Here is a 17,751-nt window from a genome sequence, read left to right as displayed (position 1 = left end):
AAATCTCTGACCCACAGAAACCATGAGAGCTAATAAAATAATTGGTGCTGTTTTAAATCATTTAACTGTTAGCTGATTTTTCAGGTAGCAGTGGAGAAGTAGAATATTTATAATGAGTATATGCGACACTCCTACACAGTTAGCTTCCTCTGCCTCCACCTCATTTCATCCTCACAATTGCACTGGGAAGAACATGTTATTATTTTCATTTTATAATGATGAAATAGACTCCCAAAAGGTAACTGAATTGTCTAAGGTCACAAGACTAATGAGTAGCAAAGGAAAGTCTCCTGTTCAGGAATCTAATACTAGTTCCAGTGACTGTTTTTTCTTCTGTACAATAGCTGAGTCCCAGAATAGACCTGAACTGGGAAAGGCAAGAAAAATACACATATCCATACACACATGTGAATGAGTGAAGATCAAAGGGGATCATTCTGCTCCAACTTCTGAGGCACACAGAGGCCAGGCCATCACTGAAACAGCACTGCCCAGGCAACAGAAATAAGCAAGAGTAAGACAGGCAGCTATTTGAAACACACATAATTACCAAATGATAAGAGGGCAAAGGGACTGATGAGGGCCCGTTGTTCCTATCACCAGACAGCTCAGCTGACAGCCTTGGCATTGTGATAGAAGAGTTTTCAGAAATGCTTTTCGGAGCCCAGAGAAGTTTCAGCAACACCCACAGATGGTGGCAGCATCCCTGGTTACGTGGCCCTGTACCGTGACAGGATGTCAAGATGAGCTTCAGCACTTGGAACCAAAAAGCGCTGTGATGAAGAGAGTTTCTATTTTGACTCCACTGACTGACATTTCTTGTCTGCCTCTATGGCTTTTTCATTAAAATCCTTAAAGACACCAAACGATGGAGACAGAGGAAGCGTACTGCTCATGGGCAGGAGGCCAGCAGCTTGCGGAGAGTGTGCTTTGAAATATGGCTGCAGCAGGCCAAGACTTTTAAGCGCGTCTGCTGGAGCTTCTGAACAGGACCAGGGGTTTATCACAGAAGAATTCTACCAAAAATAACTTTTTAAGAATCTAAGAAGTTAACGTGATCAGTAAACACAAAGAAAGAGAAGAAAAACAAAACCTAATTCTTAGGTGCAAAAGACTAGAAAATAAGTTATACTAAAAGTCAACGTGGCTGCCCAGGCAGACACCCAGCTAGCTGCAGGAATTTTTGTTCATACCCTGGTGGAGGCTGGAATCCCAGCGAGACATAACCGGTCACTCCCCTGGAAAGGGGGCTGAAGGTAGGGAGCCAAGTGGTCTCACTCAACAGGTTCCACTCCCACAGAGCCCAGCAAGCTAAGAACCACTGGCTTGAAATTCTCCCTACCAGCACAGCAGTTTGAAGTCTACCTGGGATGACTGAGCTTGATGGGGAAAGGGGCGTCCGCCATACTGAAGCTTGAGTACGTGGTTTTTCCCCTCACACTGTTAACTCTGACTGTGCAGAATTCACTACAGCATGGCAAAGCACCTGGGGCCAGACTGCCTCTCTAGATTCCTCCTCACTGGGCAGGGCACCTCTGAAAGAAAGGCAGCAGTTCCATTCAGGGGCTTAGAGATAAAACTCCCATCTCCCTGAGACAGAGCACCTGGGGGAAAAGGCAGCTGTGGGTGCAGCTTCAGCAGACTTAAACGTTCCTGCCTACTGGCTCTGAAGACAGTAGTGGATCTCCCAGCACAGCACTTGAGCACTGCTAAGGGACAGACTCTGCCTCCTCAAGAGGGTCACTGACTCCTGTACCGCCTGATTGGGAGACACCTCAAACAGGAGAGCTCCAGATGGCATCAGGCAGGTGCCCCTCTGGGACAAAGCTTCCAGAGGAAGGAGCAGGCAGCAATCTTTGCTGTTCTGCAGCCTCCACTGGTGATACCCAAGCAAACAGGGTCTGGAGTGGACCCCCACCAAACTCCAGCAGACCTGCAGAAGAGGGGCCTGACTGTTAGAAGGAAAACTAACAAACAGAAAGCAATAACATCAACATCCACAAAAAGGATGCCCACAAAAAAAACCCTATCCAAAGGCCATCGGCATCCAAGATCAAAGGTAGATAAATCTACGAAGATGAAGAAAAACCACTGCAAAAATGCTGAAAATAACAAAAACCAGAATGCCTCTTCTCCTCCAAATGACTGCATCTCCTCTCCAGCAAGGGCACAAAACCGAATGGAGAATGAGTTTGACAAACTGACAGAAGTAGGCTTCAGAGGGTGGGTAATGAGAAACTCCTCCGAGCTAAAGGAGTATGTTCTAACCCAATGCAAGGAAGTGAAGAACCTTGAAAAGAGGTTACAGGAAATGCTAACTAGAAAAACCAGTTTAGAGAAGAACATCAATGACCTGATGGAGCTGAAAAACACAGCACGAGAACTTCGTGAAGCATACACAAGTATCAATAGCTGAATCAGTCAAGCGGAAGAAAGGATATCAGAGATTGGAGATAAACTTAATCAAATAAAGCGTGAAGACAAGATTGGGGGGGGGGGGGGGGAAGAAAACGAATGAACGAAGTCTCCAAGAAATATGGGACTATGTGAAAAGACCAAACCTACATTTGATTGGTGTACCTGAAAGTGATGGAGAGAATGGAACCAAGTTGGAAAACACTCTTCAGGATATTATCCAGGAGAACTTCCCCCAACCTAGCAAGACAGGCCAACATTGAAATTTAGGAAATACAGAGAACACCACAAAGATACTCTTCCAGAAAGGCAATCCCAAGACATAATCATCACATTCTCCAAGGTTGAAACAAAGGAAAAAATGTTAAGGGCATCCAGATAGAAAGGTCAGGTTACCTATGAAGGGAAGCCCGTAAGACTAACAGTGGATCAATCTGCCGAAACCCTACAAGCCAGAGAGTAGGGGCCAATACATTTTTAAAGAAAAGAATTTTCAAACCAGAATTTCGTATCTAGCCAAACTGTGTTTCATAAGTGAAGGAGAAATAAAATCCTTTACAGACAAGTAAATCCTCCTGAAGCATTTTATCACCACTAGGCCTGCCTTACAAGAGTTTCTGAAGGAAGCACTAAATATGGAAAGGAAAAACTGGTACCAGCCACTGCAAAAACATACCAAATTATAAAGACCAATGACACTATGAAGAACCTGCATCAACTAATGTGCAAAATAACCAGCTAGCATCATGATGACAGGACCAAATTCACACATAACAATATTAACCTTAAATGTAAATGGGCCAAATACCTCAGTTAAAAGACACAGACTGGCAAATTGGATAAAGAGTAAAGACTCATCCATGTGCTGTATTCAGGAGACCTATCTCATGTGCAAAGACACACATAAGTTCAAAATAAAGAAACTGAGGAATATTTACCAAGCAAATGGAAACCAAAAAACAAAACAAAACAAAAAAACAACCAGGGAATGCAAGCCTAGTCTCTGATAAAGCAGACTTTAAATCAACAAAGATCAAAACAGACAAAGAAGTGCATTACATAACGGTAAAGGGATCAATGCAACATGAAGAGCTAACTATCCTAAATATATACGCACCCAATACTGGAGCACCCAGATTCATAAAGCAAGTTCTTAGATATCTACAAAGAGACTTAGACTCCCACAAAATAATAGGGGGAGACTTTAATACTCCATTGTCAGTATTAGACAGATCAACTAGCAGAAAATTTACAAGAATATTGAGAACTTGAACTCAGCTCTGGACCAAGCAGACTTAATAGATATCTACAGAACTCCCCACCCCAAATCAACAGAATATACATTCTTCCCAGCACCATAAAGCACTTATTCTAAAATCAATCACATAATTGGAAGTAAAACACTCCTCAGCAAATGCAAAGAAAGGAAATAATAACAAACAGTCTCTCACACCACAGTGCAATCAAATTAGAACTCAGGATTAAGAAACTCACTCAAAATCGCACAACTACATGGAAACTGAACAATGTGCTCCTGAATGACTACTGGGTAAATAACGAAATTAAGGCAGAAATAAATAAGTTCTCCGAAACTAATGAGAACAAAGACACAACATACCAGAATCTCTGGGACACAGCTAAAGCAGTGTTTACAGGGAAATTTATAGTACTAAATGTCCACAACAGAAAGCAGGAAAGATCTAAAATTGACACCCTAACAACTAGAGAAGCAAAGGCAAACAAATTCAAAACCTATCAGAAGACAAGAAATAACTAAGTTCGAGCAGAAACAAATGGAAAAACATTCCATGCTCATGGATAAAGGAGACAGAGACACGAAAAATCCTTCAAAAAAAACCCAGTGAATTCAGGAGCTATTCTTTTGAAAAGATTAACAAAATATATAGGCCACTAGCTAGACTAATAAAGAAGAAAAGGGAGAAGAACCAAATAGACACAATAAAAGATGATAAAGGGGATATCACCACTGATTCCACAGAAATACAAACTACCATCAGAGAATACTATAAACATCTCTACACAAATAAACTAGAAAATCTAGAAGAAATGGATAAACTCCTGGATATATACACCCTCCCAAGATTAAACCAGGAAGAAATCAAATCCCTGAATAGACCAATAACAAGTTCTGAAGTTGAGGCAGTAATGAATAGCCTACCAACCAAAGAAAGCCCAGGACCAGATGGATTCACAGCCAATTCCTACCAGAGGTACAAAGAGGAGCCGGTGTCTTCCTTCTGAAACTATTCCAAACAACAAAAAAGAGGGATTCCTCCCTAACTCATTTTATGAGGCCAGCATCATCCTGACACCAAAACCCGGCAGAGACACAACAAAAAAAGAAAATTTCAGGCCAATATCCCTGATGAACATCGATGGAAAAATCCTCAATAAATACTGGCAAACCGAATCCAGCAGCAGCACATTAAAAAGCTTATCCACCACTATCAAGTTGGCTTCATCCCTGGGATGCAAGGCTAGTTCAACACACAGAAATCAATAAATGTAATCCATCACATAAACAGAACCAATGACAAAAACCACATGATTACATCAATAGATGCAGAGAATGTCTTCGATAAAATTCAACACCCCTTCATGCTAAAAACACTTAATAAACTAGGTATTGATGGAAAAAATCTCAAAATAATAAGAGCTATTTATGACAAACCAATAGCCAATATCATACTGAATGGGCAAAAGCTGGAAGCATTCCCTTTGAAAACCGGCACAAGACAAGGATGCCCTCTCTCATCACTCCTATTCAACACAGTATTGGAAGTTCTGGCCAGGGCAATCAAGCAAGAGAAAGAATTAAAGGGTATTCAAACAGGAAGTAAGGAAGTGAAATTGTCCTGTTTGCAGATGACATGATTGTATATTTAGAAAACCCCATCTTCTCAGATCAAAACTTCTTAAGCTGATAAGCAACTTCAGCAAAATTTCAGGATACAAAACCAATGTGCAAAAATCACAAACATTCTTATACACTAATAACAGACAGAGAGTCAAATCATGAGTGAACTCCCATTCACAATTACTACAAAGAAAATAAAATACTGAGGAATACAACTTACAAGGGATGTGAAGGACCTCTTCAAGGAGAACTAAAAACCACTGCTCAAGGAAATAAGAGAGGACACAAACAAATGGAAAAACATTCCATGCTCATCGATAGGAAAATCAATATCATGAAAATGGCCATACCATCCAAAGTAATTTATATATTCAATGCTATTCCCATCAAGCTACCATTAACATTCTTCAAAGAAACAGAAAAAACTACTTTAAATTTCATATGGAACCAAAAAAGAGCCCGTAGAGCCAAGACAATTTTAAGCAAAAAGAACAAACCTGGAGGCATCATGCTACCTGACTTTAAACTATACTACAAGGCTACAGTAACCAAAGGAGCATGGTACTCCTACAAGGCTAGATTAACCAAAACAGCATGGTTCTGGTACCAAAAGAGATATATAGATCAATGGAACAGAATAGAGGCCACAGAAATTAACCGCACATTTACAACCTTCTGATCTTTGACAAACCTGACAAAAACAAGAAATGGGGAAAGGATTTCCTATTTAATAAACAGTGCTGGAAAAACTGGCTAGCTATATGCAGAAAACTGAAACTGGACCCCTTCCTTACATCTTATATAAAAATTAACTCAAGATGGATTAAAGACTTAAACATAAGACCTAAAATCATAAAATATCCAGAAGAAAACCTAGGCAATACCATTCAGGACATAGTCATGGACAAAGACTTCAAGACTGAAACACCAAAAGCAGTGGCAACAAAAGCCAAAATTGACAAATGGGATCTAATGAAACTAAAGAGCTTCTGCACAGCAAAAGAAACTATCATCACAGTAAACAGGCAACCTACAGAATGGCAGAAAATTTTTGCAGTCTATCCATCTGACAAAGGGCTAATATCCAGTATCCACAAGGAACTTAAACAAATTTACAAGAAAAAAACAAATGATCCCATCAAAAAGTGGCGAAGGTATGAAGAGACACTTCTTAAAAGAAGACATTTATAAAACCAACAAACATGTGAAGAAAATCTCAGCATCACTTCTCATCAAAGAAATGCAAATCAAAACCACAATGAGATACCATCTCATGCCAGTTAGAATGGTGATCATTAAAAAGTCAGGAAACAACAGATGCTGGAAAGAATGTGGAGAAATAGGAATGCTTTCACACTGTTGGTGGGAATGTAAATAAGTTCAATCATTGTGGAAGACAGTGTGGTGATTCCTCAAGGATCTCAAATGAGAAATACCATTTGACCCAGCAATCTACTGGATATATACCCAAAGGATTATAAATCATTCTACCATGAAGACACATGCACATGTATGTTAACTGCAGCGCTATTCACTATAGCAAAGACTTGAAACCAACCCAAATGTCCATCAATGATAAACTGGATAAAGAAAATGTGGCACATAAACACCATGGAATACCATGCCGCCATAAAAAAGAATGAGTTCATGTCCTTTGTGGGGACATGGATAAAGCTGGAAAACATCATTCTCAGCAAGCTAACACAGGAATAGAAAACCAAACACCGCATGTTCTCACTCATAAGTGGGAGCTGAACAACGAGAAAGCATGGACACAGGGAGGAGAACATCACACACCGGGACCTGTCGGGCGGTGGGGAGCAAGGAGAGGGAGAGCGTTAGGACAAATACCTAATGCATGTGGGGCATAAAACCTAGATGATGGGTTGATGGGTACTGCAAACCACTATGGCACATGTATACCTATGTAACAAACCTGCAAGTTCTGCACATATATTCCAGAACTTAAAGTTTAAAAAAAAAAAAAAAAGTCAATGAGTTCAAGGTCTGAATTCCTATATGACTATTTTATTTTTCAAGGAACACAGGGATAAAGAAAATTCATCAATCCTATGTGCTGCTCCTTAAAGCTGTGGTTTCCTTTTTTTGTTTTGTTTTGTTTTGTTTTTTCAGATGGAGTCTCACTCTGTTGCCCAGGCTGGAGTGCAATGGCATGACCTCAGCTCACTGCAACCTCTGCCTGCCAGGTTCAAACGATTCTCCTTCCTCAGCCTCCCAAGTAGCTGGGATTTCAGGTACCCTCCACCATGCCCAGCTATTTTTTCTGTATTTTTAGTAGAGACAGGGTTTCACCATGTTGTCCAGGCTGGTCTCCAACTCCTGACCTCAGGTGATCCACCCACCTCGGCCTGCCAAAGTGCTGGGATTATAGGCGTGAGCCACTGTGCCCAGCCTAAAGCAATGGTTTCCAAACAATCTCTCCTATCTTAGAATCATCTGGATATATTATTTTGTTAAATACCCATATTCTCAGGTGCTACTCCCAGAGATTCTCAGTCAGTAGATCTGGGGTAGGTCCCATGAATATGCATTTTTGATATGTAATTCAAACACTCAACTAAATTTGAGAACCACCCATGTGATAGACATTGTTCACTGTGACCACAGTAACAGAATTCCAGAACGTTCCAAAAAACATGGCTTCCTTGAGTAAAATCTATCTGTTCCAGGGTCTCTTGGACCTAGGTGGCAGCTGGTATCCCTGTAACTAAGTTGTGTCAATAGGATCTAAAAGGATCTGAAGTGTGAAATTTCCAAGATATGTTCTTTAAAGAAAGTGGTATGTCCCACCTTAACACTTCTTTCCTGCCAGCTGGAATGTGGACAAAATAGCTGAAGCTCTGACAATCATTATAGGTCATGAGATGATCTTGGGAATGTCAATCAAGTAGGCTGGGGTGAAAGACAAAGAAATCCCAAATCCCCAATACTGCCATCCCTACACTGATGGCCTCCAGACAACTTAAACACAATGAGAAAGAAGATGCAAACCTTGCTTAAGCCAGTGTTAGCTGAGATTTTTGATAACCTGCAGTGAAACCTAAGACTGACACAACTAACTATGTTAGAGTTTCCCTCGAGTTCCAATATCTATTGTCACCACTGAAATAGTACAAGGCAGGAACTTAATTTTTTTTTTCTTTCTTTTGAGATGGAGTTTTGCCCTGTCACCTAGGCTGGAGTGCAGTGGCAGGATCTTGGCTCACTGCAATCTCTGTCTCCTGGGTTTAAGTGATTCTCCTGCCTCAGACCCCCAAGTAGCTGGGACTACAGATGCGCGCCACCACACCTGGCTAATTTTTGGTATTTTTAGTAGAGACGGGGTTTCACCATGTTGGCCAGGATGGTCTCGATCTGTTGACCTTGTGATCCTCCCAGCTCGGACTCCCAAAGTGCTGGGATTACAGGCGTGAGCCACTGCGCCAGGCCCAGAACTTGATTTTAACCCACAGTTTGCAAATGAGGAAACTGAGCCACAGAAAAGTGATCTCACTTGCTCAAAGCTACATAGCTATTAAACTAGAAATGGGGCCAGGATTTAGACTCACAACTCCCAGCTTCAAAAGCCAATGGTCTTTGGTCTACACAACTGTGCAGGGGACTCCCAAATTACAATGAGTATTTCTCAGAAAACTGAATGAAACTCCTGGCTAGAGAGATTACAGAAGGAAGAGAAACCTCCCCACAAACACAACTCACTTTCTCTCCTTTAGGCCTTCTTTTCCCCTTTTCCTTTTTTATTTTCCCCCTCCTCGATTCTTATTTGTTCTTTAGGTTCTACGTCATAGTAGTGTAAATACACTTGGGGAAAAAATTTGCTTGCTTTGGGCCATCTCACCTGGGTAGCAGAGTTCCCATCCAAACTAACCCTTTCTTAAACCAACACCATGGCAGTGATCTGCTAGCAGAGAACCTGAAAGAAATCAAATATGCCTTCACCAAGGCAAGAACAGAAGAAATTAGGGACCTCCCCAGACCAGCCTAGACTAAAGGAATTTGTAAACGTGGCAGAATGCCCGTTTTCATACATAGAGATATTAAGTAACACAAGCCACTGACAGTGGTTGTCAAAGACTAAAGGGCAGTGGGCCTGGCATACAGTCAGGGCTGAATAAATGTGCAGCATTTATCATGTCCTGACATTTGTATTTGTTTATTTGTTTATCATCTCTCCCCCTACCTCCGATGACAGAATGTAAGAACCAGAGGGAAGGGGGTTCTGTCTTTTTTATTGTTGCTGTTCACTGCTGTTTCCCAACACACAAAACAGAGTGAGATGCCAAACACGAGTGCAGTATGTTTGCTGAATGAATGGATAAATAAATGAATGATGATGATGCAATAGAACCACCTCCTTGCCTGGGTTCTCTGGGCTTGGCTGAAAGACCAACTCACAATGTCCTGAATCCTGCTATGACGGATGTTTGTTTCACATCGTTCCTACTCATATGACACATTCCTCTTTGGATAACCTCTGTCGGATGTCCTCTACCTCTCTACCAATCCATACTTCAACCAGGCTTGAGAAATCTGAGAAATGCTCCTATCCTCAAGGGCTCTCCTTGTCCTCCTCCCTCATCACTGAACTTCCAAAGAACTTAGTCTACATCACTGAGGAAGCCATTTTTTAGTGACATTGGATAGTATCAGCAATATTACTAATAATCCCGTTCACACGAATAGCATACTACAGTTTGCAAAGTGTTCTCTCTTTAGGGAGTTTGAAGTCTAACCACTCTTTGTTCCAGAAAATGGAATAAAGAAACAGCAGGTCCTATCTGTGTTTAAAAATAGTAAAAGCTAACCATAATTTTGAAAATATACTACGTACTAGGCGCTAGTCAGGGCTTTATATGGCCATCCTGTTTAATTCTCACAAATACTTCATGAAGCAGGTATTATTTCCTGAAGTTTACTGATGAGACACCTGGAGTTCACAGAAGTTACGCAACTGGCTCAAGGGAGCTCACTGCCTAAACCACTAAAGCTGGGATATGAATTCAGTCTTGCCCGTGTCTCCAAAGGCCTTCCTGTGAATAGGCATGCCCTAATTCGTCTCCACCACGAGAACTGGAAATAGTGGAGAATGAGTGTATGTGTGTTCACTGCACATAGAAGCATGGATGCAGGTATTTGACGAAATAGAGGACAATAAATACCCACATTTCCAAAGAGCTGCTAAGAAAGAAAGCATACCCTAAAAGGGGAGAAGAGATATTAAGCTATAAGAGTTCAAATTACTGCTTTAGATAAGGAACAAGTCTGTGGTTCTGAATTGGAGAGGTTGTTTACACAGTGAAGTGATAATAAGGTCTAAGAGAACTGCCCAACTGGGCCACATAACTCCGGGTGTACCATTCACACTATAGTCTAAGAAACAGGGGCCTACAGGATGACAGCTAGGTGTTGAAACCCTGACCATGTCAAAATGAGCCACACAGAAACAAGCGGTAGGTTCCATCAGTCAGCTCCTCTTAATATCTGTAGATTATGCCTTCTTATCCCCATTTTCAGATGGGAAAACGGAGGCTCAGAGAGGCTAAATGACTTGTCAGGCCATTCAGCAAAATTACCAAGCCAGACTTACACACCCGGGCTAGAATCAAGAATGCCAGCTCTTGGCATCTGCCTGTGTTTCCAGGAGGCATCTGCAAGGGGTGAGGGCAATCGGGACTTTGGACAACTTCCTCCCCAGGCTCCAGGTGCCCTTTACCTCGCATTTCTCCACGACCGGCTGCTGCCCACACTCGGAGCTGTTGCCTGCCACGATGCCAGCCCGAAGGTTCTCGCTGTCTCCAGTGCCCTCCTCCATGGAGTAGGTCTTGGAGTGATTGCCTCGGCGATGGGCTGGGGCTCGGCCCTGGGCCAGGCTGAGCTGCCTGCGGAGGGCGCGGTTCTCCTCTTCCACCTCGCGCATGCGCACCTCCAGGCTCTCACGCTCCCGCTGGCTGGAGGCTGTGTACCTGGGGCTGTGCGCCTGGGACTCCAGCGGAGACAGAGACACGGGCTTTCCATCTGGGGAGCAAAACACCAGGGAAGCGTTAACCGGGATGAGCCTCAAGCCCCTCCAAGTTCCCCAGACAGCCATTATTACATGGTGAGGCTCCTTGCACAATCCCATGTTTAAGGGAAACAGATGGAAAGTGAGTTACAAATAAACGCATCCAGATTGAACTGGGAACAAAGTTGAGAACGGAACAACTTATTATGGCGATAAAAACTAATATGCCTTTTAGAGGAGGCAATCATAATAAAATTGTTTCTAATTAAATGCACTGTCTTCCTCTCCCTACTTGTCATGTTTCTAGGTAGGTTTCTTAACAATAAAGAACTATGAATACAAAGTGGGGGGATTGGGGAGAAAGACAAGGGAGGGGAGAAGGAGTACCAGGAAGTGAAGGAGAGCAAAAGAGGAAGAGAAGGAGTAAAAATAAAAAAATAATAGGCCGGGCACGGTGGCTCATGCCTGTAACCCCAGCACTTGGGGAGGCCAAGACAGGCCGATCACGAGATCAGGAGATCAAGACCATCCTGGCTAACACGGTGAAACCCTGTCCCTACTAAAAATACAAATAAATAAATAAATAAATAAATAAATAAATAAGCAAGCAAGCAAGCAAGCAAGCCGTGCGTGATGGCATGTGCCTGTAGTCCCAGCTACTAGGGAGGCTGAGGCAGGAGAATGGCATGAACCTGAGAGGCGGAGCTTGCAGTGAGCCAAGATTGTGCCACTGCACTCCAGCCTGGGAGACAGAGTGAGGCTCTGTCTCAAAAACAAAAAAAAAAAAAAAAAAGAAAAGAAAAAAGAGAATAATAATGACTAAGTTTATTGAGCTCTTCCTATGCAGACTCCCATACATCTTTCAAAATCCTGTTTTGAAAGCATCACCTCTCAGGGGAAACCTTCCTCCATTTGCAGGCAAGATATCCTTCCACATATTCCAATAATTTGTATGTAGCGCTATGAAAACATGTATCTGCCATACTATATTTGATAAACAGCTTTACTAAATGTTTCCTGTGAAGATTGGGAGTTCAATGTAGGCAAAGGCGGCTCTTACCTGTCTTTGTGGTAACATGTCACAAAGTCTGAGAAATGCTGGAAGGGTGGATGCATAGCTCCGTGCCAAGAATAAAATAATTAAAGGCAACAAGGACAAAAGAAGTAGAAGCATGACCCATCTCACGGTTTTCCCGGAAAAACAGTTACCACTAAAGTGAGTGCCAGCAACACTCCATGTAACAATCATATAACCCTGCAATAAAAACTGAGGCACAGCCGGGTGAGGTGGCTCACGCCTGTAATCCCAGCACTTTGTGAGGCCAAGGAGGGCCAATCACGAGGTCACTAGATCGAGACCATCCTGGCCAAGATGGTGAAACCCTGTCTCTACTAAAATACAAAAAGTTAGCTGGGCATGGTGGCACGCACCTGTAGTCCCAGCTACTCGGGAGGCTGAGGCAGGGGAATTACTTGAACCCAGAAGGCAGGGGTTGCAGTGAGCCGAGATTGCACCACTGCACTCCAGCCTGGCAACAGAGCAAGACTCTGTCTCAAAAAACAAACAAACAAACAAGTACAAAAAACTGAGGCACAGAGAGGATAAGCGGGTCTCTCAATGTGACACCACCAGAATGGTGGTATCAGAATTCGCACCCAGGTCTCTCTGGTATCTGGGCCTGTACACTCTCCACTTCAATAAACTTTCATTATAGGCTATTCAGAGAGCTAACATGGAAAAAAAAATTATTAGTATAAAAACCCCATCTCCCAAAGATATTTTAATCACCTTGTATACAGTAGATGCTCAAGGCATGCTTACTGTTCAGGAGTCTCAGTGGCACAAGGCATACCCAAAGCTATCACTTAAAATTTCTGTTTCCACTCTGCAGAAATCCTGGGCTCCAGCTACATTGACAGCCACCTCAGGGGTTACCAAGCAAAAAAAGCATATCTCTAGAAAATCATCCTCTCTCAGCTGCCTGTCAAAAAAACGCTCCTCTTTTTCCACACTTCAAGTTTTTCCTTCCTGCCCAGACCCCATGAGCTTCAAAACTGTCCCAGAGAGTCTCTGTGACTCACAAACTTGAGGATCAAAGAATGTGATGAATTACACCCTGCAGGTCTCACTTGTGCTTGTGACGGCCTCTGTCCAGGGCTTTTTGCTGTATCTTTGGACTTTAACAAATATGACTCATTTTTTTCCCCCCTTAATCACCTCAGGGTTAAACGCCTAAGCTCCTGGTCCTCTCCTATCAATGCAACAAATATGGCTCAATGAATTGCACTGCCTGGGACCAGAAATCAAAGGGCGAGGCAGAATCGGTAGGGGATGTGAAATCACAGGTTGATTAGGGTTACATTGTCACCGGACTGGCCAATTACAAGCTCCAACCCGAGCTTTTGAAACCTGTCTCCCTGTTTGGTACAACTGAGAATGAAAAAGAATAGGCAGCTATTAATAACTGCATTTTCTCAACCAACATCGACCCTTTGAGCAGGGGTGGGTAAAGATGAACCTCTGGCTTCCCCAGGAGTTACACTTTCTGTAGTGTCTATCATGGATCTGCATCACGCTAGGTAGTTCATGCTGATAACGCCTTAGGTTGCCATCAGTACAATGAAGTGGTAACAGTTCTCCCCATTGCTGATGCAGAAACCGAGACTAAAGTTTAAACCCTGTTCCTATTATGTTGCAGCTTGACTGTAAACAAGGTCTCCTGGACTTTGCACTCAGCTATGCTCCTGCATTTACGTGCTAAGTTAGAGGTAAAGACGCTCCGGAGACTGAGAGGGTCTTCCTTCTCGGGAAAGGATTTTGGAGCATTTGGGCAGAAATGCAGGAAGCTCAACAAGGTCTCAGGGTCTCTAGAAAATTAACAAATGGGACCTGTGAGATTCCTCATTGGAGGAGTTACATCAATGCTCTGGGCTTCGATTTTCTCTTCTGTGAAATGGGAACATAAAATGTTCTAGTAAGAATGATGGGAGGCTGAAGCAAGATAACAAAATACAGGGCACTGTGCCCCTTACTGGGAGGCGCTTGGCATCAGGGAGTTCCTGTGACCCTTTCTCAGTGAGGGAAGGTGACGTCATGGGTCAGATGAGTTGATGATGTTTTTTAAGGTGTAAAGCACTGTGTATTTTCAGAATACAGGGTTGTTCCGTGCGTTATATGGGGGAAGAAGTAGGTAACAGACCTTGGCTTCCTTTGAGATATACTCTGAGAGGAGGCACTGCTGAGCTTCCTGCCTTCATCCTTAGCCAGGTCATGGTTCATCCTTAAGAACATGGGGGAGCAGGCGGGCAGGCTTCACCAAAGAGGCCGGGTCACATTCTCTAGCCCATCTCCTAAAAGCCCCATATTTTAAACATTTACATAAATTATGATTTTCTGATTGTAGGCTTAAAAGAAATGCTATCGACATCCTGTGTCCATTTCTCAAAAGCCCTATAGATTTGTCACCAATGAAGCCACACTAAATAATTAATGTCAGGTCTCAGCGGAACCAATGTTGAAAAAAGCAACGTTCATGCTGTGCCCAACTCCTGGCATGGAGGAAGTGCTCAATCAATGGCAGAATTGTCATTTCTGGTTTGTTTGTTTGTTTTAAAGGTCCGTTGTCTCGAGCTGGTCCCTTCCTTCTCCTCAGCCAGTTTCACCTTCTGAAAGGCGGGGTCCTGCAGATGTGCTCAGAGTCCCCTCTCAGCCCTAACTCTCCACAGCTGTGAGGTCCAGGTGATTCCCAACACCGCACGATCAGAAGTGAATACAGTGGGCCCTGCTGCCTGGCCAGATTCACAGCTCATTCTCGTTTTATTCATTCTGACGCTTGCTTTTATTCCTGACTATTCCTTTTTCTGGCTCCTGACCTCTTTGCTCAGGCTTCTCCTGACTCTCTGGGAGTCGGAGGAGAGGGGGTCAGGGTAGTGAACAGCCAGCCTCCTTCAATGCGGTCTGCATTTCTCTGTTACGTTTCACAGGTACTGGTCCCTCCCAGGAACGCTCCCCAAGCTATATGTACAGGTCACAGTTATAAAGCCCACTACATAGGATTTTATGGCTATGTAAACAACTGTGCCCACACAGATATTTCTCAAACTACCAGTGGTGAAGACAGCAGGAGAGGCACGGAAGCCCAAGGAGCTTGGGGGAAGAACCAGTTTTTCTCCTTCCCCCAATCCATCCTGGACAAAAATTTCCCCCTAACACTCAAAGGTAAAATAGAGCTTGGCCCATGTGTAACTCACCACTTGAATTAAACAAACTGGTCTACACTACGTTAATCAAGATTATCATACACTTGAAACGCCGGCCACAAAGTCCACTTGCTCTAGATGCTTCTAAATGCCTAGTCTCAAGTGCCATATGTATCTTGTTGCAGACCAGCAACAGTTTGAGGGCACGTTTAATTTTATGTGTCAAGTCAACTGGGCCAGGTGGTACCCAAACATATGGTCAAACATCACTTTGGGTGTTTTGGGATGAGGTTAGCATTTAAATTGGTAGACAGAGTAAAGCAGGTGTCCTCCCCTGGTGTGGGTTGGCTACCTCCCATTAGATGAAGGCATGAATAGAACAAAAATGCTGACCATCCTCCAAATTCAAGAGAACTCATCTTGCCTGACAGCCTTTGAATTGGGACATCACCTTTTTCTTGCCTTCGAACTCAAACTGAATCATCAAATCTTCCTGGATCTCGAGCCTGCTGGAATTTCGACTGGAACTACACCATGAGATCTCCTGGTTCTTGGGCTTTCGGACTCAGACTAGAACTACACATCGGCTCTCCTGGGTCTCCAGCTTGCTGACTCACCCTGCAGATCTTGGAACTTGTCAGCTTCCATAATCACGCAAGCCAATTCCTTACAATAAACATAGCTGTATATGCACTCTCTATTGGTTCTGCTTTTCTGAAGAGCCCTGACAAATACAAGGACGAACAACGGCCTTCAGATTACACCTTGAGTGGCACTGCCAATCTCTAGTGTCCATCCCCAGGTCCTGGCATGCTCCCTATACTTAACAAGCATTTGAAGAAGAGAGAAAGAGAAGAACTAACACCTAGAACTTTTTGGTAAAAAACGGTGTAAAATGCCTAGCACATCATAAACTGCCAGTTATTTTAAAAGACATCTCATTATAATATTAAATGCTGGGGAAGAGGGAGAGAGAACTGAGAAAAGCAAACAAATCAAGTAGATTAGTAAGAGCATGGTATTTGGAGTAAGAAAGAGCTGAGCTTGAATTATGGTTCATCCACTTACTAATAAATAACTTAGGCAAAATACTTAACTTTTCTGTGACTCAGTGTCTTCTTATGTAAAATGGGGGACATGGGAGCGTAAGCATAAGAGTGTGTATGTGTGTGTGTGCACGCACACAAATATTACTTCATATCAGGCTTACACAGAGTAGATACTTGTATTAGTCAATTTTCACACTGCTGATAAAGACATACCCGAGACTGGGTAATTTATAACAAAAAAGAGGTTTAATGGACTCAGAGTTCCTCATGGTTCAGGAAGCCTCACAATTATGGTGGAAGGTGAAGGAAGAACGAAGGCACATCTTACATGGCGGCAGGCAAAAAGAGAATGAGAGTGAAGCGAAAGGGGTTTCCCTTATAAAACCATCGGATCTTACGAGACTTATTCACTACCACAAGAACAGTATGAGGGAACTGCCCCCATGATTCAATTATCTCCTGCTGCGTCCCTCCCACAACATGTGGGAATTATGAGAGCTACAATTCAAGATGAGATTTGGGTGGGGACATAGCCAAACCATATCAATACTCAAACCCCCTGCTCTTCTTCCAGCCCAAGCCCACTGAAGCTGTAGTCAGGGCACATAAAGGCAGCAATGGACAGGATCCGTTGTGTGTTAGTGCCTTTACCTTTGTTTCTGTATTACCTTTCCTTCCAGGTTTCTACTCTTTAGATATACACAGTCTATGTATGAACATGATGTATCATTCTATCACGGAATACGTGTGTGTGTTGATCTGCAGTTCAGCCCACTTTCAGCTTAAAATGTCAAACAAGACATTATTCAAAAACTAAGCTGACAACATCATCCTCCTCCCTGCAAAACTTCTCAACAAACATGAATTTATCATCGACTCTGAATCTCTGAATCCACTTGAGATGAATGTTCTGAATTAAGAATCAAAACATCTAAGATTCAGAACAAAGAAGGTAAATTGAAAATCAACCTCCGTGCAGTGCAGTGACAGAGATTAGGGACTTACCATCCAAAATGTCCTAAGTGATGATCTCAATCAATCTGAATGTGCTGAATATCTCTGGATCTCTCCAGAGGGCTGGCATCTGGTACTGCGTGTGGGATCCATCACTTTGAAATGAATAGAACTGGGACTCATTAATGCAGGCAGGGCCGGGGCCTTTCAGGGGTGACAGGCCCAGATCTCTC

General features: G+C 43.0%; 1 protein-coding gene across 4 annotated transcripts in view; it reads right to left on the bottom strand.

Moving 5' to 3' along the window:
* Positions 1-17,751, bottom strand: part of LARGE1 (LARGE xylosyl- and glucuronyltransferase 1) — a 633,576-nt gene that overhangs the window by 351,028 nt on the left and 264,797 nt on the right. For all 4 annotated transcript variants that reach the window (XM_005567477.4, XM_045364291.3, XM_065522217.2 and 1 more), the window contains one exon: positions 11,028-11,329. In XM_005567477.4, the coding sequence (XP_005567534.1) occupies positions 11,028-11,329 (302 nt within the window). The remainder of the gene's footprint in view (positions 1-11,027; positions 11,330-17,751) is intronic.

This window comes from Macaca fascicularis, chromosome 10 (assembly GCF_037993035.2).
Source record: "Macaca fascicularis isolate 582-1 chromosome 10, T2T-MFA8v1.1".
NCBI classification, from domain to species: domain Eukaryota; kingdom Metazoa; phylum Chordata; class Mammalia; order Primates; family Cercopithecidae; genus Macaca; species Macaca fascicularis.
Note: the sequence above shows the minus strand (reverse complement) of the source record. Positions and strands in the feature narration are given on the sequence as shown.